This window comes from Mchenga conophoros, linkage group LG15 (genome assembly GCF_057382185.1).
Source record: "Mchenga conophoros isolate Kocher_MC1m ecotype Shallow Benthic linkage group LG15, M_conophoros_male_GT1.1, whole genome shotgun sequence".
NCBI lineage: Eukaryota > Metazoa > Chordata > Actinopteri > Cichliformes > Cichlidae > Mchenga > Mchenga conophoros.
In genome coordinates, this window is record NC_140540.1 from 16,130,677 (window position 1) to 16,155,725 (window position 25,049).

The 25,049-nt window shown below is 37.2% G+C and overlaps 2 protein-coding genes across 4 annotated transcripts; one reads left to right on the plus strand and one right to left on the minus strand.

Annotated features, from left to right (window-relative positions):
• Positions 1-334: 334 nt before the first annotated feature.
• LOC146558119 (protein yippee-like 5) lies at positions 335-3,901 on the minus strand. 2 transcript variants are annotated; one of them, XM_085247560.1, is made up of 4 exons: positions 3,717-3,901; positions 2,429-2,582; positions 2,132-2,200; positions 335-1,396 (listed from the first exon to the last, which is right to left on the minus strand). In XM_085247560.1, exons 2-4 carry the CDS (start codon positions 2,567-2,569, stop codon positions 1,175-1,177), a joined length of 432 nt encoding a protein of 143 aa, XP_085103686.1. In that variant the 5' UTR covers positions 2,570-2,582; positions 3,717-3,901; the 3' UTR covers positions 335-1,174. The 2 variants fall into 2 exon arrangements, with proteins under 2 accessions (XP_085103686.1, XP_085103687.1); XM_085247561.1 differs by lacking the exon at positions 2,132-2,200 and having other exon boundaries at positions 3,717-3,896.
• Positions 3,902-5,631: 1,730 nt separating this feature from the next.
• Positions 5,632-23,546, plus strand: LOC146558120 (phospholipase B1, membrane-associated-like). 2 transcript variants are annotated; one of them, XM_085247681.1, is made up of 42 exons: positions 5,632-5,771; positions 6,327-6,380; positions 7,170-7,230; positions 7,316-7,350; positions 8,259-8,343; positions 8,429-8,480; positions 8,898-8,978; positions 9,387-9,452; positions 9,528-9,589; positions 9,909-9,984; positions 10,083-10,190; positions 11,046-11,120; positions 11,223-11,294; positions 11,413-11,487; positions 11,580-11,640; positions 12,103-12,161; positions 12,243-12,316; positions 12,430-12,473; positions 12,580-12,688; positions 12,890-12,941; positions 13,141-13,221; positions 13,313-13,378; positions 13,479-13,579; positions 13,719-13,800; positions 13,890-13,994; positions 15,293-15,388; positions 16,309-16,380; positions 16,553-16,630; positions 17,857-17,917; positions 19,472-19,530; positions 19,624-19,691; positions 19,776-19,819; positions 20,180-20,279; positions 20,369-20,420; positions 20,511-20,591; positions 20,673-20,738; positions 20,817-20,911; positions 21,177-21,258; positions 21,338-21,442; positions 21,520-21,615; positions 21,765-21,839; positions 22,568-23,546. In XM_085247681.1, exons 1-42 carry the CDS (start codon positions 5,696-5,698, stop codon positions 22,841-22,843), a joined length of 3,318 nt encoding a protein of 1,105 aa, XP_085103807.1. In that variant the 5' UTR covers positions 5,632-5,695; the 3' UTR covers positions 22,844-23,546. The 2 variants fall into 2 exon arrangements, with proteins under 2 accessions (XP_085103807.1, XP_085103808.1); XM_085247682.1 differs by having other exon boundaries at positions 5,671-5,771; positions 6,330-6,380.
• Positions 23,547-25,049: the final 1,503 nt, after the last annotated feature.

The following is a 25,049-nucleotide window of genomic DNA, read 5'->3' on the forward strand; positions in this document are numbered from 1 at the left end:
AATTTGAGGAGGAGTCATTTCAAGTAAGTATGCATAATTGTTTCCCCCTTTTTTTTCAGATTGATTTCACTTAGATCAGGTTAGCTTGTCTACGTTGACTTATGAGAAAGTATTCAGTCACAAAGCATACAGAGAACTGCTTTCACTGGCCAAAATTGTAATAAACACAAGGTCTAAGCCACTGGTAATGACAATATTTAATGATAAAATGATTGTTTAAAAAGGCAAATAAACTCAGCACATTAAAAAAAGAAGAGAAAACTAACCAGATTGTGATTATTTGGGCATATTATGTAAATCTAGATATGCACACACAATAAAAAAGAGAATTAAATAACTGCATATTTGAAATCATTTATTGTTTTGCAAATAAACATATCACAAGTCTGAAATACTGAAACAAAAACATGCTTTGTTAAATAAAGGAAAATAAACTGGATAGATTAGTAGTGATGTAGTGAAATATTGGCATTTCTAACTCTGTAGAACATGTCAAATCAACTTTACTGAATTTAGGTTTATTTATATTTATAGAGTCAAATAAGAGGTATGGAAAGGTAAAGACCCCACAATATTGTTTTTGTCATTTAATAGATAAAATAAACTAAGTGACAGGCTTAAATTGCTAACCTGTCTGAATGAAAATAACCTGAATTATAACATTTTATATCAACTAATAACTCTTTTAAAGGTAATTCTCTAGCACAGCTGAGCCCATAGGGCAAAGCATCACATTGAACACTTTGTAGAAAATGATTCTTTTGCAGTATAATGTTTAACAACTCACTCTTAAAGCAAATTAGACCCATTGACAGCCTCAGCTTTCAAGATTCACCGCATTATCTTTACACAGAAATCTGAGCCTCCTGTAAGGCTGCAGGAGCCACGTCTCTTCGTCTGACAGCAGCCACCATCAGCTACACCTGCTCATCACATATTGGACATGAAGATGATTTTTAAATGGGAAGAAAAGCAACTTTATTTGCCCTTTGAGGAATAATCCCCATCAGAATTGAAAAATATCTAACACCTTGTTGTCAGTTGTTCCCACAAACACCCAGCCTGTGATATTTTGGTGTAGCTGTAGGGAGAAATGGAACACCATCAATGCAAGTCCATGTTCTGCTGCTGCTGGAGGGAAAGCTTTGGTATCCACAGATGAATATAAATGAACTCAGGAATTGTCGGTCGGGACGTGCTCGAAGCCTTCGCTCTCCCTCACCAGCGCCCTCTCCAGGATGACGCGGCCCTCCTTGTAGCGCTGGCTCTCCTCTGTGGCGAATTCGTACATCCAACCGAGTTTGCTGTTGCAGTTCTTGCAGCTGACATCACGCACCATGTGCCTCCCCGTCAGCATGACTCTGTCCTGCACCTCGCTGTGCTGCAGATTCACAACCTGGAGAACACCAACCACATGTCACTGTACTGCATAATTGCTTTTCAAAAGTGATCAATACTGAGATCATAATTATTCAACATGATTTATTCCAGGTAACTGGTTTCAGTAAATTAGAAAATATTAAAGTAGTGAAATTGGACTTTTATAGTAAAGCAAATATGAAAGAAAGGGATGAGCTGAAAGACAAAGTGAGAAAATTGTTAAAAAACAAGACAGTGATAATTTTATCTTGATTATAGTGTTTTGTTTGGAAGCCAGAATTGTAACAAACTACAGCTTGAATAATTGCACCAACTTTAAATCTCAAAGATAATCAACAAAGATTGATCCAATAACAACAATTTTGGTTTGAAACTGTTATATGTATTTTGGGTTTTACCTTCATGCAAAACATTTCTGAAAGAAAATCATCTGGACTATAATATTTATAAGTTTTGTTCACTCAAGCATAAAATATGTTTGTTTTTTTTGTTAATGGAAATAACATAAAAATGCCATCTGTTATGTAATGTACCACAGACTCTGTGCCTTAGCTAATCACAAACCAATTGTGCCTGCTTACATACAGCTTTTCTACCCTAACACAGGACTCAAAGCACATTTTACTACAAGCCACATTCACCCATTCATATACAATTTCATACAGTGCTTTGTTCTAACTGTAACAAACACAACCAGTCCAATGCATGAATCAGCAGCAATTAGGGCAGGATAACATGCAGACTGGACGACCTGGGTTTGAACCTTCTGGCCGGTGGATGACCATCTACCTCCTGAGTCACAGCCACCCTCATTTAGGGGCTTAAGGAATCCAAAAAGAAGGAAACAAATATGGTGACTTTAAAGTTTCCTAATTTCAGTTAACCGCTATGTACTTTGACAGACTTTAACTCTTCTAATACTTCTTAATATGAAAGTAATTATTTACATAGCTGCATTAAATATACTAAACAATCACTCTATTGTTTAAGTTAAAGTATTTTAACTAAATAACATCAATGTTGTCCATCACATGAGAAACTGATGTACCTTGTTGAAGAGGAAAGCCCGGCCAGTGGCTCCGGTGAAGCGGGTGGAGATGAGCTCAGCTCGGTTGGTCAGGATGGTGTCACAGTTGGCACAAGAGAAGAGGCGAGTCCCACCGATGTGGTCCAAGAAGATACGCCCCATTTTGAAGCTTGGCCTTCATAGTGAAGAAAACAGCCCTGTTGGAGTATGCCTCTCACATCTTTCTTTAGATTGCTCTCACACATACAGTGGGTTTTAAAGTGATGAACAGTGTGAGACTCTTTGATTTTCTTTTCAAGTTTCATGTGCAAGAAACTGACAAAAAAGCCATGTGTCAAATTGGCCACAAATAACAGAAAATATTTTACTGTCTGAATGAACACTGTCCTTTCAAATAAAAAAATAATTGAAATACTAACATCACAAAGAGATAAATCAGAGGGGTTTAAATATAAAAAGAAATCTTTATGTGCAAGAAAACTTCCTCTTTGTTGGAGTTGCCAGATACATTTCAATTTGGTACTTTTATACATTAACAGCTGAGTCATTCCATCTGAAATCACAGTGGGCCTTTTGCTCACCCACCTCAGATTTATCGAAAAATGTCACACTCCAATGACTGGACATAGATAATGATTGCTGTGGAATATACGCGTCATATAGAAAAAAACAAAAACAGAGCAACCCACCTATTTTCATCCTTCTTTTCCCCAAATGAAATCTGAGGCCATGTTTGAAAATGAAACAACAACAACTGGTCTTCCATAAAGTTTATCGTATCACACTACTATGATAGTCCACACAATATCTGAAAGACTCGAAAATATGTTGATTAGCTCCTTTAGGTGCTTTTCGATTGTTAGCTTGTGTATTGGTAGAAAAGGGAACTCAAACAGCTTGCTTTTATTTGAGGGGGGGGTATCCAGACAGAGTAATCAAAAAACAAATATTCACCACTTACTTTTAAAATAAATAAATAAATATGATTTTGTACCGTACTTGTTGTAAAATAAACAGTGGGGTTTCTGTTTTTAAAGGGACCCCTTAAAGGCATCATCAGGCCGAGAGCTTCGCCAATAACAAGGTTAGGAACATATACAAACTACGTTTCAACATCGACATCGTAAATTATAAAAAAGGATAGTTTTTATAATAAACAAAAGATTCAGCTGAAGCGGACTTATGCCAAAAACCTTCTCGGAAAACTATATGATGCCAAATGTAATGCCAAAGTCACCCAAACAATAGCTAAATAAGGATAACCTCAATAGGCCAAAGAAAACCGTTACGTGTGCTCCAAATTTCTCACCTCGTTGCGTTAGCTGAAGAAAACTCAAAAAACTACGGACGTTTCCCTTGTTTTTAGTCGCCGGGTCGTCTTTATATTCGAGTATTTTCACGTTTCCTCTATTGTTATTGCCGTCAAACTCAGCACAGAGGGCAGCGTTTGATGCGATTTCTGTTTTTTTTACCCAAGCTGCCAAGAATGATATGACAGCTTCCGTTCAGGGGCTTAAAAATAAATCCGAATCGAAACTTTATTTTTTTAATACTGAAACATTTGTGTAAATAATATTTAATTATAAATGTTAGTGCCCTGAAAAACATCTTAATTGGAACAGTAGTCATAAACCTACTTTCTTTCAGCATCTTCTTAAAATAAAGGCTTTTATTTTGAAGTTTCGTTCTCTCCAACGTTTTCCATACTATTTAGTAGCTTGACGCAGCTCCTACCTTTGACCACTAGGGAGCAACACGTCATACCAAAATAGAAACCCTTTATCAGACCCACATGACTGGATGTTGTGGTATATTTCGTTCCTGCCAATTGAAGCATAAATCCACCAGTTCATTGCTAGATAGATTACCTTCTTTGATTTTTTTTTTTTTGATACATGAAGTACAACTACCCTTAAACTGTACAGAAAGTGTCCTTTGTAGTAAATTTCTCCTTTGTTAAATGTACTTTTCATATGTTTTCTTCATTTTAAAGTAAAGGTAAATATGTCAACGAAGGTTGAATCGCGTGCTTGTGAGCAAAAACTGCAGACCGGTTTATTTTTAGTCAAATTTTCCATTGTGCTAATCTTGCAGTAAACAGTCGGTTTACCTTACAACCAAGATTAACCAATGGGATTTACCCAGGAATGTGTCCATTCAAAATAGAACCACAGCATACTTGCACCACCTGCACCAGCTTTCATTCTGTAGCCTCATTCTCCTTCCATGGCACTTTATATCTCTTCGTCAGACTTTCGTCAGCCCCCTAAAACCCATTTCCTATGTTATAGTGAGTCAAGCCAGTTTTCCAGAATAACACGTGTAGCTCTTTAATCTCTGAGAGGACTCGTTGCATCTGCTGTCACGTTAGACTAATGTGCTCTGAACAGCCAGAAAAACAATCAGGAACATTGGACTGATTGTCAATCATTCCACTTAGTGTCATATGTGAAGGCAGTCATTTCTCCATGCATTGTCTTTTTTCCTTGTTATCTATTTTTGCCACTCTCTTGTTTTGCCACTAATCAGGGATTTGAGGGGTTTTATTGTGACTTTTATGAAAACTATTCCAATACTTCCCCGTATTCATGGGTTTTTCAGTAGATTTACTACTTTAGTGCAATCTGCCAGTTTACTTTTCTCATTTCAGTGCCTGATACAAAGGCTCCGAAACTTTGTGCATTACTTCTGAAGTTGCTTCTTTTCTCCGACAAGTCCATGGTGGAGAGTCCCAGTATTTAAGCCCTATCTGGGACTGTCCACCAATTGCTCTTAGAACTGAAGAAGCTTTTTGGGTGAGAGGGGAAACATCTTCAAGGAAACTTAAAGAAGTCCAGATGCTTTTCTTTCCAAGCTCCTCAGACTACGATGACCTGGATGACTGAGAACCTTCACAGACATATTCTCTGACCTCTCCTTTCTGCCACTCTGCCATAGGTGCAACACATAGAGATAGGCAACCATTCACACTCACACCTACAGCCAACAAATTCATTAGTTAACCTAACAAGCATGTCTTTGGAAGCCACACAGGTATACTCCACACAGAAAAGCAAATTCAAACCCATTACTTTCTTACTTTCTTTGAGCTTATCAGTGTCATTATATCATCATATATCATATATCATCTTCAAGCTGTGTCCTTTGAACAAATAGGATAGTCCCTTCCCTGCATGAGGATTTATGACAGCTATAATTAACTGACTAAGTATAACTGATAATAACAGAGAAAGACAGCTTACTGTAAGCTGAGAGAGCAGGCAGGAAAGAAAGCCATACAGAAGATAAATGAAAACAACATTAAAAAATAAGATGCTTCAGCAGCTGCTTCTGATCTCTCTGCTGGGTCTCACGTGGACATCAGGTCTCCACTGTTACTATAGCTCAATCTAATGCTCATGTTTCATGTTTGTTATGATGATGTTTTGTTTCAATTTGACAAATTATAAATATATATTTTGAAAAGGTTCTGCATGAAATGTAGGAATTATGTACGATTTACCTAAAGTAAATTTTGCAGAAGTCAGGTGTTAAAATAAGCTATTTTTAACTCAGTCTGTTAATACTAACATTACTACTTGTACTATTTATTTGCTTATTTTGGAGGTTTAGTTGAAATTATTGGATTTTGATGTATATTTGCTGCTATAGTTATTTATATAGTTACTATAGTTATTAAAAAAATAATTTAAGTAAAATTAAAATATTCAGTATATGACTGTCCAGTTGGTAAGAGTGATAGCAATACAGGAAGAAGATGTTTGTGTTTGTTGTGCTCCTCTTTTCCAACCAAGAGTGGATTTGAGCCAAGTCTGCAATTGAATAAAGAGTAATACTTTTGCCAAAAATGCTCCTCAGGGCCTTGAACTTCTGTACTTTGAAGCATTTTTATCATTTGTTATCTCTTCACGTTTTCTAGCAGTCGGACTGCCGTGCTCTCAGATGATCCCTTCGCAGGAGCCTCCTTCAACTGGTAAATTAGACAATCATATGGTTTTATGAACAGCCTTCGAGGAGAACAAAGCTCTACAGCTGACACTATAATACTGATCTTTATGATAAACTACAACTCAGCCATGAAGTGTCTGACCACGCAAAAGTACAGAGCAGGGTCGGTGAGTGCTGAGGTACATAGTGCATAAAGCTCTGCTGACTCATTACTGTAGTCCTAAACATCCTCTTGCATTAACAACAACAACACAAAAGCTGCACTGGGAGATCGATGTAGGTGTAATGATTAAGTCTGAGTAGAACGTTTAGCATGATTACTAGATTTGATAGTTTTAGTAAACTTTCCTGTTATCACACTTTTTAAAACTTTTACTGGGATATAAATAAATGTAGGTTATAATAAATGTATATATATAAATAAATAAAACAACTTCCCTGCTGCACACACTAATGTAACACCATCATGGGACGATCGTGGCTCAAGAGTTGGGAGTTTGCCTTGTAATTGGAAGATTGCCGGTTCGAGCCCCAGCTTGGACGGTCTTGGTCGTTGTGTCCTTGCCTACTGGTGGTGGTCAGAGGTCCCGGTGGCGCCAGTGTCCAGCAGCCTCGCCTCTGTCTGTGGCTACAATGTAGCTTGCCATCACCAGTGTGTGAATGGGTGGATGACTGGTTGTGTGAAGCGCTTTGGGGTCCTAGGGACTAGTAAAGTGCTATATAGAAATACAGGCCATTTACCATTCATACCTTTACCCAGATTTGGTAACTAGGCTAATCAGCTGCATCATTTTATTTTTTGCAATTTTTTCAGTTAATGTTGTTAGGCCCTCAGATGTGGGTCTGCTTTCCGCCATTGGACTTCACATGCGCAGGTGAGCACAGTTTACTGTTCAGCTGTGATAGCACAGTGAAAACCTACACAAAATTAGAAATTCACACTTTGGTCCTTTTCTACAGCACTGAGCTGTCCTCAGTTGTATCAAGACTTAGAGGTAAGTATATATCTTTAACAGCTTCTGACATTATATGTGTACCTAATAAAGTCGCTGTTGTTTTTCTGGGCTTCCCGTGGGACATAATGTGAGAGCTTCAATGTGTTCAAGTGTCTCTGGGATAATATAAAAGTAACCAAATGGCTTGATCCAAGCTTTACCCTCACTAGAATTACAGCACCTTACTAAATACACTCATGTCACGAGGCTAATAATTTTTTCCTGTTATACCACAGTGCTTTATCTATACAGCACTGATATGGACACAACGTGATAGTTACTGTTACAAAAACACTGCTATCATGTTCACGTCAACTTGGCAGGGCAAATTAATTTTTATGATTAATCTGCAGTCAGAAAGCTTAAACCTAAACTAGTTTTAACAGCCACACAGAATAAAACAAAGATACTGTACTGTGATTGAAGGTGAGCAGTAAACTCTTGCGTTTAAGAGATTTAGGATAGTAAATATTGGCCTCTTTTTCAATCTTTCTACTCTTGGGCCTGTATGATATTTTAATACATAGATATCATCTAATATGCCCATCTAAGACACATAGTTCTAGCTGTGAGCACAGATTTTTCAGCCCACATGTTGTTCAAACTTTCTGTTTATGAGAGGCAGCCATTTAGAAAGGAAGTTGGCTTAAAGGCAGAAGAGTTTAAAAAGTGTTTCAGCTCTTGTAGCTCTAGTTCAGTTCAATTTAATAGAAATGAATTTATCTAGCACTAACACACAGCCACTTCAAAGTGATCTACTGCAATAAGGCCCAGTACAGGGGACACAATTCTGCTTTTAGAGCTTATTTTGAACTGTGAATCATGCAAAGCTACCCTATGAGTTCAAGAGTGAAAATAGGGTAAAAATAAGTGCTAATGTTAAACTTGTGTTACCTTCTCTCAACCAGAGCTGATGGTTCTGTTCAATCCTGAACTGATTAGTCACCTCTCAGAGGAAACAAACCTTTACACCTCTCAGCCTATACAACACAGGTACAGTGTGTACTTTTTGGCTCATGAGGAAAAGCTATGATTGCATATGATGGCTTAACTCCTTCATGTTATTTTATTTTTGTAGCACTCTGGTGGATCAGGCAAAGAAACTGTCCCTCTATCTACAGAACAGTCAGGTATATTCTTGCATTTTCCAACCTTAAGGATAAAATTTGATTTTATGCTTTCCATGGTGAATCAAGAAGATATAGCTTATTTGGAAATGAGGGAAATATTAAATATTCACAATAAAAGTATTCTAACCAACCTTCTCAGAAAAAATATATATAATTCAGTGTTTGTTAAAAAAACACACACCAGAAAACAAAATATATTCTCTCATTATTGATTTAATTATTAAAAACTGGAAATTTTGCAGAACTATATGTTTGAACAGGTGTTGTTTTAACCTGCTGTGCCCTGAGAAAAATATCTAAAGATCATACTTGCCATACAATTTACTAAACATGTACCAGTGCATGGTGTTTCTTACAGGTTCAAATTAAAATTATTTCAAGTTCAAAAGTAACCAGCAGTGACTTCACCCCCAACAGGCTCCCAATGTGAATCGGGACTGGAAGTTGGTGCTTCTCTTTGTTCAGCTGGATCAGTTTTGTGCCTGTGAGGACCAGCAGGTAAACAGTGAAAGACCTTACTGAGGTTCCTTAATCTTCAAGAGCTCAATGCCCAGAGTCCAAATCCCTTGTTATTCATGTTTTATAGACTTTGTTGCCTTAATACTGTAGTTACAGAGCCCAAGCTATCAATTCTTATCAGTTTCAGACTTGCACTATCCCAACTTTCCTTCATATATGCAAATAAAATTTGTTCTGTAGATATGTTGTCACTGTTGCTATTGCAAAGGTTGCCTTCTATAGCGTTTTTTGGCTACTTAGCATTTCCTATAATTTGATTCACATAACACATTAAAGTATTAGCCGACAACCAAACAAACAAGTGACTGTACTGGTGACTCTCTTGTTGTAAAAAAGTAGCATTAAAGTCACTAGGAGTTCATGGAGTCTGTTGTGTTTGTACTGCAGGTCTCATCAATTATCGCGGCAGTGGTCAAAGAGGTGGATAAGGCTCTGCAGTTGCTGCATTCTCGGGTATGTTTCATATTATACGCAGGAAGCGATTTTACTTACAATGTGTTCATAAAATTTGCAAAAACTGTGCTACAGCTCAAACGGACCATTGTCAGTGTTGCATTATGGGATGGAGAGCATGACACTATGCAGAGCAAGTAAGTTCACTTTTTCTTCCCTGACCTTTAGAGAATGACATCAAAACAGATGGCGTGCATGTGTTGAAGATGTAAAAGGAATTAAGATCTTTTTTTCCCAGGAAAATAAATTAATTAGATGACATGATGATAAGTCAGTGTGGCAATACAAAATGTCACTGCTGTCAAGTTAGAGAATGTTATGTTCTTAACCCGTTTACTTGTTTCCTTTAATAGTTTTATTTTCATTTTTTAATTATTCACTGTTGGGGTAGATTGTTTTCCTTTAAACAGGAGGATCCATATTAAGTTTTAATGAGTAAATGTGTTTTACTGACAGATCAGGCCAGTGTTTGGAAACAAACAGTGAAGGGGAGCTCAGGCTCCTGAGAGCCGTGCTGACTCAGTCTCTGCAGGTTTGTCCTTATTTCATGTTCAAATAGTGTTTGGATTTGCTTGAGGGTATAGCTAACCTCTTGCTGATAAATGTTGTTCCTAAACTCCCTTTTTCCAGGAATCTTTGGATGAGCTGTTGGTACAGAAACACTGGTACAGTGACAGAAAAGACTTCACTGTTACCCTTCAGGATATACCTTTCATCACAGACCCATCATTTATTGCTGTGAGTTAAATTCAGATCATATCATCCTTTTATTCTCCTATAAATCCTTTCAATTGCACTATTTTGCAAACCCAAATCTTTATTAGTGCCTTAGTCACACCTGCAGTTTACTGTGATCATTTCTGTCATCAAAAAAAAAATGCTAGAGCCTATGCTGACACATTTTTACCGGGCAAAACCCGAACATTTTTATTGTGATTGAAGAAATTCACCCAACCTTTCTCTTTATAAGGCTTGAGAGAGCAAAAATTTATTAAATAGTGACCTATTTAACTTTTCTTCATCCATTTTGTTGCAACAGCAGTTGGTCAAATTGAACATGAAGTCAACTTCCTTTTCTAACAGTTTTTTTTTGTGGATGTGTATCTGTGAGGAGCACTTTAACATTAGCTTCTGAATATACAAGCCCCAGCCACTATCTCTTTAGACCTTCTGTTTATGAAGGGAAGCCAATCAGAAAGGTTAAAGGGATGTGATAGGGAGCTAAAACAGTTAGTGTAGTAAAACTAAAGGGCTTCAAGAAGGCCCATCAGGGTGATATTAAATCGAGTGTTGTAGTCTATTTGTATGCATTATATAAAAACTACTTTCAGGTGCTCCCTACGTCACAAGGGATCACCACAGCAGGTAGTTCGCACAGTGGTTTAGCAGGCGTTTTTATGCAGGATACTCTTCCTGATTAAGTCCCACAGGGATTTGTGTCTCATCCCAGCATCTGTGAAAATCGACTCCCAAAGAGTACAAAGACTTTGTCTTCTCGGTAGATGATATTAAATGTCTGTGTTTATCTTCCTGAACTGAACTGAAGATATTTTTTATGCACTGTACATTGTCTGTCTTTCTTGCTTTTAACAGAGAGGGAAGCATCTCACTGAGTCTGAAGCATTACAGCACAAAGATAAACTGTTGGTGCAGATGTGGACAAACCTGGTGAGGCTTGGGACTCTCAAAGTCGAATGCACTGGCACTTTCACACCCAGTTACTCTTCTCGGTATCCCAGACATGAAAACAATGAGCCTTTTGTCTCTTAGCTGCAGGTCACAGTTGCCCAATATGAACCAGAGGACAATGGCAAGATCTTCACATTGCCATGTCCAAGCGAGGTGAGTAATTTTACAGAAAACCCACTTACATATATGGTAATCACATTAGACACACTGTATTTACAGATGATGATTCTGTGCAGCATATTCCTCCTCCTTATCTGTCTCCCTCCCTTAGGAACGACCCTACCTGAGGACAGAAGGAAACTCTCCGTCATATCACCACAGCAATAGCTCTCCTCTCCTGGAGCCTGTGAGTTTTGTCTACAGCCAACCCGAACCAGCTTTGGGCCAGCTTTGCACGCTTCCTGTCAATTTCTGATTGTGCTCTGTGTGACTGCTCAGTTTACAGGGACAGATATGCCCTGTGAGGACTTAAGTCCCTCACCTTCCACACCCACTTCAGGTAAGATGACATTAAAGGCTTTTCTTGAGCACTTAGGTGACCTTAAATTAGCAAAAAAGTAAAACTGATTTTATCCAAGATCTGGCTTTTTATATAACATATTGAAGGTTATTCATTTATTCCCCACTTTAGCACATGGGACTAAAAACTACAAAGTAATACCTCTGACACTGTACAAACTTCAAGTCACAATCTAAGATGCTTTATGATGGAGCTTTGTTTTTGTTGTTTTTTGTGAGATGTCTTGGTTTCCTCAGTCTGTAAAATGTAAAGTGTTCTTTAAATCTGCCCTTTCAAATCATCCTAATAGTACCTCCCAGTACATTGATACTAGTATACAATATTTGTAGGAAGTTTAATTTTATATATTTTGTATTTATGTGTATTCTAAATACAATATTATTCCACACTTGTCTTATTAATTTTATTTATTATTCTGACCATTTCTTCTGTTTTTTGCAGTCCACAAACTCAGACCTGGAGACGTCAAAGTTGTTGCTGCTGTTGGCGATTCGTTGACAGTGAGTCATTCTTATCAACTTCTCGTTATTTAGAATTGAATAAGTTGATCCTAAAAGTTTTTAAAACCTGCTGTTTTTCAGGCAGGCAATGGCATTGCATCCAGGCCATCTGATATCCTGGATGTCTTGCGTCAATACAGAGGTTTATCCTGGAGGTGAGTCAGGACTCTTCAGGTATCCCTTAATGTTGCAGCAAAATACTACTATTAAACTTCCTGGGCTAGTGTGTCACATCATTCATGTATTTAACTTCATGTCTATTTCCCAGCATTGGTGGAGATGAAAACCTGACTAGCGTCACCACTCTGCCCAGTGAGTCATTTAGATAACCAAACACATTGCTCAACATTACGTGTGAATTTTTTTTTCCTTGATTGTTATTACTATTCATTGTTGTTCATTATTATTGTTATTACAGACATCTTGAAATATTTCAGCCAAAACCTGACGGGCTACTCTGTTGACACGGGTCAGCAGGACACACCTCAAGCATTCCTTAACCAGGCTGTGGCGGGAGCAAAAAGCCAGTGAGTCCTTTTAGCACAAATACCTGCCTAGAGATTTGTTACAGGTGATACATGAGTGATCAGCTTGTAGAATATGTTTTTCTATACTGAATGAGTACAGCTGTTGTTTTTGCTGTTTAAAAGTTTTGTTGATGTTAATGGTTCAACTTCGATAAAATGACTCTTTAACCATCAAAGAATTGTCTTTTACTGTGTTTTTAGTGATGTACCAACCCAAGTGCGTGCTCTGGTGGAAAGAATGAAGAATGACTCTGTATGTTTAAAGATATTTGATCTTTAACAATATTTTTACTTACCAACTCGATAGATCTATCTATCTATCTATCTATCTATCTATCTATCTATCTATCTATCTATCTATCTATCTATCTATCTATCTATCTATCTATCTATCTATCTATCTATCTATCTATCTATCTATCTATCTATCTTCACATTTGTGCATGTTGCAGAGGATCAACTTTGAATCAGACTGGAAGGTGATCACCTTTTTCATTGGAGGAAATGACCTGTGTGAGCACTGCTACAACTCTGTAAGTACTGGCATGTAGTAAGAACTCATAGGTCATTTTTAAAGAGCCAAAACGGTCACCAAACCCAAAAATGTTATATCTTGGTTTGCAGCTACGTTACTCTACAGAAAATTATGTTCGCAATGTCCGAGAAAGCCTGGATTATCTTCACAAGGAGGTAAAATCATCAGGCAGGCTGTCACATTTATATAGATGCAGTATGTATGCTGGTCCTGGTCAGTGTTAGCATTAGTATTAACTTAGCTAATGTCTGATAGGTGCCTCGGGCTCTGGTGAACTTAGTAGAGCCTCTGCAGATAACACAACTAAGAGAAATGCACAAAGATCCCTCACTTAAATGCCCAACCTGGCTGGTGAAGTGAGTATCACTTTTTTGTATTATGAGATATAAAAAAAATATGTAGGTAATGCATTGCTCAGTTGCTCTTTTTATCGTCCACAGTTATCATTTCATAAATAATCTTAAACTGTTGTGTAACCCCTTGTTATCTCTCCAGGATTATGTGTCCTTGCGTTATTTTGCCAAAGTCCAACTCTGAGGCTCTTCAAATGTTGGAAGACCTGAACAGAAGCTATCAGGTAGAAAAGTCCAGAAAAAGGAAATCTCATTAAAAAAGGAGCCCTAAAGTCAGTCCCCATTGATCGTCATTGTTTTCTCTATATTTCAGCGAGCATTACATGAACTCGTGGAGTCCGGCCGGTATGACACTCGCTCAGACTTCACTGTGGTTATCCAGCCTTTTTTCAGAGACATCATTTTCCCCAGGCTGCCGGTCAGTAATAAAGCACAGAGCACAGGATTTACGGGTGTTTATCCACAGTTCACCTTATCCAGTATGTAACAACATGGCCCCTGCAGCAGTACACAAGGATTTTGTCGTTATTCCACTATAAAACCACTGAATCAATGGCTTCCACAGAATCTGTTCAAGCAATTCTGTAAATTATTCTGCAAAGCATAAGGTCTAATTTTGATTACCTTAAATCATCAACAAAAGATGTCAAATTTTAAATACTAGCTAACAAGAGAAAGGACTATTGAATTTCTGTAGAAATTCTTGTGAGAAATTGTTTGTGTCACGGCGAGTGGGGTGAGCCGTGTGGAGATAATAAAGGAGGATCCAATCGCAGGCACTTGTAAAGGTGTGAAGGTGGTTTATTGAAAATAAAGTACAAAATAGTAAAACGGCAAATGGGACTGCAGACTATCTAAACTGAGAACAACTAAACTACAAAACACGAACCAGAACACGAACATGTACATGAACGACGATGGACAGCAGGGAGAACACACAGATGAAACACGGTGGATACACAGACGGACCAGCAACTACTACAACAGAAGACCCGACTTAAATACACTCAGAGAAACACAGGGAGATTACACACAGGTGGGGGAGACAGCTGGAAGTAATTAACGAGATGAGACAAGGGAAGTAAAACAATACACTCACATTAGAAGCAGACCTTCACAATAAAACAGGAAACACGAAATCACTACACAAAGACACAAACTCAACACTGAGAGGTAGACAGAAAATAACACATGGAACTCAAACTATACATGAGACAACAAATCCTTAACCACGAATAAACAGAAACATACTAAATATACTTGTGATTGATTGATTGATTGATTGATTGATTGACTGATACTATTCCAAAGTTAAAAATCCACCTCTAAAGGTCACTCTATTCTGTCTGGTTTCAGTGGTTTGATTTAATCTGTATAATGATCGTGTCTTTATGTGATCTTTATCATTTTAGAGTGGATTGCTCCTTAGAACAGTTCAGATTGTGTATTTTAAAAGTACATTTCTCAAAATGACAAATTGCTCCCTTAACGATTAAGGTCAATGTTAAATCCTAAGTTCTTACAAAAACAGCTTTATTGACATTTTAAAAAGAAAAGAAAATACTGCAGATTCTTTCTTTTGTTTCTTTTGTTTGTTTTTGTATTTTGAAAGATCTCCTGGTCCTGATCAGATATCTAACACAGTAGTTATATTCTGACCGATGCAAGTAGTCCAAAAATCTTAACATTTACATATTTATTGTGCGTTTTTCTCAGGATGGCCGCCCTGATCGCTCTTTTTTTAGTGCTGACTGCTTCCACGTCAGCCAGAAGGCCCAGACCATGATGGCTCGCTCCCTTTGGAACAACATGGTAAATATATGGCAAACAAAAGGGACTCTTTTTGTAAAACACTTATTCTGACCCGTATATATTTTTGCTATTTGATACTTTTATTACTACAAAAGCAACATAATATGACATGAGTATTTGATTCCGACTGAACATGTGTTTGTCAAGCACCAATAAAGACGTAGTTGCCACACTTCAGCTGTTTCATGTGCTTCTAATTGTGCCACATCAGCAAGGATTTTTATATTTCTTTTGACATCTCTGCCTGTGCCACTGAAGAGCCTCAGTGGGGTCAGCCATCACAAACAGCAGCACTTACCTTCTTTCGTAAACAAAAAGAGGCTGTTACAGTATTTTGCACACATGCCATTTTGCTGTTGACTGCATTATTAATGACTGTTGGGGATGTTGTTCTGCTTCATGAAAATATTAATAAGTGGGTCACTGCATGGAAAACAACAGTGTTTCACCCCCCCACCCAGAATCAGAACATTATATAATAACTGTATTATATCTAATGGAACTAGTACTATGGAAATTTTCTGAATTACAGGCTTTCAAAGTACTTAGTGGTGGGTAAAAACCACTATGTGCTCCCTCAACAATGCCATTATAGCTACTGATGCTATGTGTAAAAGGCAGGAACATTGTAAATATCAGCTGATAAAACTACATTACTAGTATGAGTAGCTGAGCTTATAAAGAATAATATATATTTTCTGTACCCTTGAGACACAAGGATATAAGAATTTATACCGACTAACAAAACTGTATCTGTTAGACGTAATCTTGACTATTTAACAGACTGTTAAACTTCCACTGACTTATTGGTACTGAACATTATCCTAACATGATTATAAACACTATAAAGCTTATTTGCTCTAATCATTATACTTAACATGCTGTGTGCACAAATCACTTTTTTTTTTTTACTCTCAAAGTTGGAGCCACTGGGCAACAAGACTTCTTTACAGGACTTTTCTGTATCCACTGGCCTGAAATGCCCAAGTAAGGTAGGAGACAAGTCAACATGTCTTTGTAAATCCTCGTTGGAAAAATTGCTATTCAAACTTAGCTTAGATTACAAATGTTGTGGTTTCTTTGTCTAGACTCTAGCCTCTATAGATACGCATCTCTTTGTAATCACTATACATCACATTTAATTTAAGTTCTTTTTATCCCCAGACTTCACTTTATATTCGGACCTACAACAACAGCGATTACATCTATTCCAGTCCCTCCCCAACACCTCAGCCTAATACAGTGAGTATCTAACTTCCAGGTTTTTAAGGTCTTTATCCAAAAAAGAAAACCAGCAACTTCTATCACGATTAAAATATTTTATTGTTTAAGAGCCAAAGACCTGAATGGGCCATTAAAATTAGCAACCTACCTATTATCAACCTACCAAGTGTCAATCAGAGCTTTTGAACCACCCAACTTCTGTCATTTATCTGGGTTAAAGTTACTAGGACAGAAGTCTAAGCAGAAGTGTCCAGACCTCTCTCCCCCTAGCTACCTCGTCTACCTCATTCAGTTGTTAGCTGTTCCCAAGCTAGCCATCTTTCCTGTGTGTTCTGGTTCTCTCCTGGGGCCTTCTCCTGACAGGACATACCCAAAAACACTCCCCTTGGAGGCTTAAAGGAGGAATGGTCAGTTGCCTGAATGAACTCATATGCCTCCTTTCGATGTGTAGTGGTGTGGACTGAAATAGTAGTAGGCTCTGCTCTGAGCTCTTTTTGAATGACTGAGCTCCTCACCCTGGAAGATCATTTTGACTGCTTGACCTAAAGCTCATCTTTTGGTCAACATACAAAGCTTGTGATTGTCATAAATGCCAGGGCTTGTCTCAAAGCACACATTCAAATTACACACAACATTAAAGCTATAAGATTGTTTAAACCCTAGTAAACAGACTCCCTTTTTTTTAGGGTTTGGGCTTTTTTAGTCATGCACCAGAGTCTGTTGGGTCTCAGAGGAAGCTCAGAACTGCTTAACACTTATCTAGATAACTAAAATAGATGCCAGTAATGAGCAGCCCGAGGGCTTATGATGGTTTATCTTGTGCCAGGGACTTGGGTTAGACATGTGGATATTTTGGAATTGGTTTCCAGTATTCTCCTTATTTTTAATTATTTCTATAATTCAGCTAGTATCTCTTATTATTGTTACAAGCTTTATGCACTTTTGTTGTGTATGTGTATTTCCCTCATTTACAAATGCTTGCTTCAAGGCCGAATAAAGCAGTGATTCTCCAGATCTTAGCCCCAATGATAGAAAACCACTAAAATCTAATTAATGTCTGCTTATTTTCTTTGGGTAAGCATTAGATAGAAACCGGTGCAATGCTTGGGCAGACTTTCCATTTTTAAAGGTTAAAAGACACAAATATTGTTTTTAAGAAATGTTATTATACTGATGCTTCACGAAAGCTAAATGTTCTGATTAATGAGGTCTGATTAAAATATTTTTGGTATTTATTCTTTCAGAACTGGGGAAGTGACTTTTCCTGTGTAAATATTGGACCATCTGACACTGTGCCAACTTCAGGTAAGATGGACACCCACATACACACAGACACACACACAAGACGTGTCCACTATCATCCACTTAATGCAATCCCAATTTCAAAAAGCTGGATAGATTTTGGAACCAGGGAACTTAAAAGCCAAAAACTTTAAGCTAAAGTACCAAACTTTGCAAGAACTAAAACTATGATAACCTATAAGGCTAAACTAAAATTCAATTTAATTCAATTTTATTTATATAGTGTCAAATCACCATAACAGTTGCCTCAAGGTGCTTTATATTGTATTGTAAAGACCCAACAATAAAAGACCCACTAAAATGTAAGACATAAATGTGTCACTCCATCAACACACAGAGCTATCACACATTTGTTGGTTTTGTTCTTAAGATGAATTATTCTTAAATGAAGACATTGATTTGACACAAGTAAAAATATGGTTGATTATATTTATTGTTAGTTAAGAATAAGTTAAGGGAGGGTGAACAAAGAAAAGAAAAATGATGAGGAAGGGAGGGGAGAAAGAAAAAATGGGGAGTGATGGAGAGGTGGTAGGAGAGAAAGGGAGAAGAGGGGAGGTGAAAAGAAAGGGATATAAAGGAGGAAAGAGAAAGGAGGAGAGAAACTCCCAACAATCCCCTCTGAGCAAGCACAAGGCGACAGTGGTTAAGAAAAACTCCCTTTAAAGGAGTGATCAAGTGAAGAAGCAGGAGGGTCCCTCCTCCAGAAAAAACAGAAGCGTTTCTTCTTTTTTTGCCTTCTTCAGCAGGCACTGTTCCTGGAGCTCTTTTTTCTGTAGGATGAGGGTTTTCAGTTCTTTGATTGTTACTGCCATTTCCTCCTCAAGTTTCTTGCATTTTTTCTCCAGTTCTTCTAATTTTGCTTGTTTTTCTTCAAGCTTTTCCTTCAGATCTTTAGATGCCTCCTGTAATAGCTTTGCTTCTTACATGTCTGTATTCCTCTGTTGTACTTTGTTGTACATGTCTTCTAAGTCGTGATTTCTGCTCTGGATTTCTAGAAGCGTACACTGCAGGTCATCATGTGTTTTCTCCAGTTCTTGCTCTTGAACCTGCATTTCATTGTTTTTGCGCTTCAATTTCTTACTAAGTTTTTCGAGCTCTGTGTTTTTCCTGAGCATGCCATTGTTCTTGCACTCCAAGTTATTATTAAGTTCCTTGACCTCTGTGTTCTTTCTCAGCATTTTAATCCATCCTATGCTGCATGCCCGAGCATTGTTTTCTTCAGTTTTTCCTTTTCTCCTTCTAGTAGATATAAATTCCTGCTTTATATTTACATTTAATTAGAAAACATTTATTTACAAAACAAATGACCTTTCTATACCTTGTTCATCTGAGAAACGTGCTTTGAACATAGATATTTTATACTGGTGAAATGAACCGAATGGCCGCTATTGACGACATAATAAAACATCCACCAGTAAAAAGTAATTAATACTCTGAGTAGTATTTTTTAACACCAGTACTTTTACTTGTAATTTAGTACAATTTAACCAATGTAACAATACTTGTACTTAAGTACAAATTTTGAGTACCCTTTCAACCCTTTGAATATCCTAGTCCACAAGCTGAGGCCAGCAGACATTAAGGTGGTGGCAGCACTAGGAGACTCTGTGACAGTAAGTGCAATAACATAATTATTCCCCCTTTTTAAGCAGAAAAACAAACTTTCTGCATCTTTAAACTGCTGTGTGGTATATTTGTTTTCATAGACAGGCACTGGTGCTAAAGCAAAGAACATATTTGAGCTCAATACAAAGTATAAAGGAGTATCATGGAGGTATGATATATTCCCATTATACAGGATGCTGACTGTTATAAACCAATGTACTGCTGATTGGCTTTTTTCACGTATATCTTAAAGCATTGGAGGTGATGATACTCTGGACACAGTCACAACACTACCAAGTGAGTTTATGCCACTCGTTGGGCAAAAACCAGTTACTTTATGGGACTGAAATAGCTGTTTCTATGGGGTATCTAAAGTCTTTAGACAATTCTTTCTGTTATACGTATGTCTAATAATCTCTGATTTACTGTTGAAAACATCCAAAAATATAAAGCCTGAAAAGAAATGTTACAGGAATTTGCCTTTTTAAAACAATTTCTGATTTGCTGTTAAAGATTTTGATTTGAAATTGCTATACAACTTAATAATAAAGATTACATGATACCAAACGACATCCAAGTTAAATCATTACCCCACTGTGTACAAGGAGAACGCCACTCTTGCATATTCTCATTACTCATTTATTTGTATTTCCTCAGACATCTTAAGGAAGTTCAACCCCTCTCTGAAAGGCTTTTCCAAAGGTCAGGGGTTATTGCAGAAACACTTCAACATGGCTGAACCTGGAGTTAAGGCATCGTATGTACACCTCAGTGAAACAAACCTTTCACCAACCCTCTTTCATTTTCTGTAACGTGTTAACGGTCTGTGTATTCACTTGTTCACAGAGATATCCCATCACAAGTCCAAGCTCTCATCAAGGCCATAAGAGAAGATACGGTACATGAAAACCGAGTTAGATTTAAAAATGAGTTACATTTAGCAATTTGTTTGTTTTTGATAATCAGTTTTGGTACATGTGCCCCACAGGAGGTGAATTTTGAAAACGACTGGAAGCTTGTGACAATATTCATTGGAGGCAATGACCTCTGCAATTACTGCTTTGATCAAGTAAGTGTTCCCCCAAATTACTGCATTGTACACAAACAACAGTTATGGAACAATAACACAACATGTGCTTGACCTCTGTAGAATAATCTATCGCCCAAGAACTACAGCCATAATCTTAAGATCAGCTTGGATATGCTTTACAAAGAGGTAGGTTATATTTAAAATAGTGAACTATACTGTTATCATGAGTTTAACTAAGTTACATTTCTCTCCATGTATCTTTAGGTACCGAGGTTGTTGGTTAATGTCGTGGAGATCATGCAGATAAATCTGTTGAAATCAGTTACGAGGAACACTCTGGGCTGCTCACTAATCCAGAGGTTGGTTTTCTAGTGCGTGTCTTTTCTGACCTTTTCATAGAATGAAACTGGGATTTTACATATGTCATGTAAATCACTTTTTCAAATGTGAACAAATAAATGTTCCTTTGTTTTACAGATGAGATTGTTCGGAGATGATGTTTGCGTTGACTGTATCATTTCGACTGTATCATTTCGACTGTATTACCATATTTCAATTGGTCAGCTGATAATGTTATTCCTTCTAAGGACAATAAAACACAATATTAAAAGGATTGTTTTCCAGGACCAGCTGTCCCTGTGTCATCAACCCATCAGAAAAGTCTCCAGAGCTTGAGGAGATGAAACGAATCAATCACGAGTACCAGGTCGGGAAGCCGTTTGTTTTAAAATCATTTCAATAACTTCTTTATTTAAAAAAAAATCCTTTCTGTTATATTTCTTTAGTCTGAGCTCCAGTATCTTGTATCTGGAGATCTCTATGACGGAAAAGAAGACTTTGCTGTCGTACTTCAGCCATTTTTACATAATTCCTTCATCCCTAAAATTGGAGTGAGTAACTGAGAAACAAACCAAACACGAATTATCAAATGCACCCATATTGGTACTTTTTTCATTTTTTTCACCAGGAGGGTGAGCCAGATACAAGTTTCTTCTCTGTAGACTGTTTCCACATCAGTGAGCGAGCACATGCTGAGATGGCCATTGGTCTGTGGAATAACATGGTGAGCTGCGGGAAATAATGAACCAAACTGAAGCAGGGTGGTATACTCTATGCAAACTTTTAACTCAGTAAAAAGTATTAACTCCGTGCAAACGTTTCTTTTGGCTTGCCATTTTAAAGATTTCAACTCTTTTTCTTTCTTTCTTACAGTTAGAGCCTATAGGGAGAAAGCAGGCCTACAACAACTTCACATATGACCGCTCCAAAATTCACTGTCCTTCTGAGGTATTTAGGAAGATTTTAGAGAAATTCTACTAATCATGTTGCTACAACTATTTAATAATTAGTTAATTTAATTCCACTTACAATCTATGATTTCAAAAAGAGTTTTTTTATTTAAAAAAATACCAAAAGTATAAAAAAAAGCAAAAAATATTATAAATATATATACATATAAATATAGGGGCCACACCTGTCAGCTAAGACCAGGAAACTGAGGCTACAACTTCCACTGATTCACCAAAACTGGACAACTTGGTGTAAACAGCCTGACAGCAATGTCCTTTTTTTTTGTTAATAACAACAGTATAATCATCTTCTGATGGCTGTTTCCAGCAGGACAGTGTGCCATGTGACAGAGCTCAAATAATCTCAAGTTGTTTTTTTTGTTTTTTTTACCATGATAATGAGTTTACTGTACTCAAATGCCTCTAGTCAGCAGATTTCAATCCAAAAGAACACCTTGGGGATGTGGTGTAATGAGATTTTTTTTTTAACATGGACGTGCAGTCGACAAATTCTGCAGCAACTGTGTGATGCTATCATGCCAATATGGACATGTGAAGATGAATAGGAGAAAATATTTCACAATATGTCAAACGATTTTAAAAATCTAGTGGATTATTCCACAATGTCACCCAAAATTAATTTTTATTTCCAGTGTTTCTCTAAAGTTCAGAAATTCTTACATATAGACAGCTCTTGAGCTTTTAACCATTTTATCTTTCCCATAGGCCAGTCCGTTTATCTTCACAAAGATCAACAGTCTTCCAAGTCCATCAGGAACCACACCTACTCCATTTACAGACTCCACCCACAGTTCCAGCTCTGCGTTAACAGCCCCTGTGCTCAACTGTCCCTCCTCCACCCCTGTGTGGGTGCCTGTCCTTGTGGGAATTGTAGGTTTAGTGGTGGGTTTTGCTGCCTGTTGGATAATTCTGTCTCTCGGTCATCGGCGCAAAAGCAAGGCAGAGAGAAAAGAGCTTGAAATGAAAGGAACAGCTTTTTAATGTTGTCTAAAATCGTGTCAAGAATCAAATCAGTGAGCTGAAATCTGGACAAGACTTCATGATGGAATTTAGGTTTGAAGCCATCTCTCAAATATTTAATTTTACTATTAAAATGTTCTTTAAAAGTGCTAGCAGGTGTGTGAAATGTTTGTAATTACTTTGTATTGCACAGACATTTTGAACTATTCATAATTAAATAAATGTATGAATCCTGACAGTTTGTACATTTCACTCTCATCATACCCATTTTTATTTATTGATGAAATAAAAATGCTACAGTATTTGAGTGCGGTTTGATTCATTTGTTTAAAACAGAGTTGAATTTAGTGTTTTTAAATCTTCTAGTAGTTTTTTTGTCCAACAAGTGAAGCATTAACTTTGTATAAATATGCAAATATTCTCTAGAGAAGAAATCCCACTGGCTCTGGTGATCCCTCTAACCTTTTCATAGCACCCAGCAGCAATTTGATATTTGTGGTTTGGATTTATATAATGAAGTTGCTCAGCTTATCAGTATTGTCATACTGTTATTCATTATCATGCTACTCTCAGGGTGAACTGGAGTAACTTTGAAGATCACTCATTTCTGGCTGCATCTCAGAAAGCGCTCAATTGGGCAAATTAAGAAAATGTAATGTGACTCCCACCTTACTCATTAATGTCAGTAAGCAAATGTTGCACACATGGAAAACTAAGAAGGTGAACTGGAACATATTGATAATGTATAGTATGTCTATATCACATAGATAAACATTATTTATTGGATTTGTTTATGGAAATCACATCTTTTTCTTTTCTTTGATGGAATTTTCTCAATAAAAGACTTGAATAAACTATGATGAAGAGTTTCTCCCAGGGGAAAGTGACTTATTTTCTCTAATCACTTTGGACAGTCCCCTTTCACATCTGAGACAAATATTATGACTTCACACCATGTGCTGAAAGATGCATTAATACAATTTAAGGACAAAAACAGAGAAAAGCGGATAGAAAACAACAATCAGACAAAAGTTGAGATTCCTCCACTGCCTTCTCTCTCAGACATCTCGATACCTCCACAGGTTTGCCGCTTTTCATCCTTATCATAGCTCCCCACAATCTCTCCATCTAGCTGTAAACATTTAACTTTAGTAATCACACCATTAAATGGATACGGTCTTATCTATCCGATAGAAAAAAATGCATACAAATAAAGAATAGTAATTCACCCTATCTTTACTGTATGCAAGGTGTCCCTCAGGGTTAAATTCTAGGCCCCCTGTTATTTTCACTTTAATTAAATGACTTGCCCAATGTGTGCAAAATGTGGACACAATTATATATGCTGATGATACGGTAATTTTTACACAAGCCAAAACTGCTGATGATGCAGCCCATCAGCTTTCATTGGCATTACATTATTTTAAAAATGGCTGAATGACTCATGCCTGTGCCTTAACGTTAAAAAGACCGTATCAATGTTTTTTAGTTAGTGTATTTACAAAAAGGGAAAAAACTATTAGTGTAATGGGTCAGTGCAATATCAGGACAGTCAGGGCATGTGTAATACTGGGGTTTGTGCAATATAATTGAGGTGTTTCCTTTACTGTTATCTATATTGTCCTCTGTTGTCCACTCTTCTTGTCATTGTTTGTTCTAATATGATGTGATCACTGTTTTTGTCCTTGTCACATGATCTGTGAATAGTGTCTCTGTATGTTTTTACTAATTTATCTGTAACACCAACCTGCCAGAGAGTCTGCAGATGGAAATGAGCCCAAGCCTATAATCTGGCATATTTACATTTGTTAAAATGTTCATTAATATGTATTGTCCCTCTTTCTAAATAAAAATAAATTAAATTAAATTCTATTAAAATGACCCTCATCCAGATCGCACTGCTTACAGGCATTTTCATAGCATAAAAAGATAGAGCTGGAGTCATTTAGATACCAGGGGAGGTACATTAAGTCTATATACTGTATAATTGAATGCAAAATTTGAACCAGGTGTGTGAATTTCTCCTATATTGGCTCCCTGTTAAATTCAGAATTAAATTCAAAATCCTGCTCCTCACAACGTCGTGAATCATCAGGCTCCATCTTTGTCTTTCCTGCTTCTTTAGTGCTCACAGTGAAATGAGTGTGTTCAGTTGTACGCCTGAAAGGGTGAGCATTCAACTGAGTTAAAGGAGTCTAACCATAGTAAAAGTATTTCCTTTGCAAAC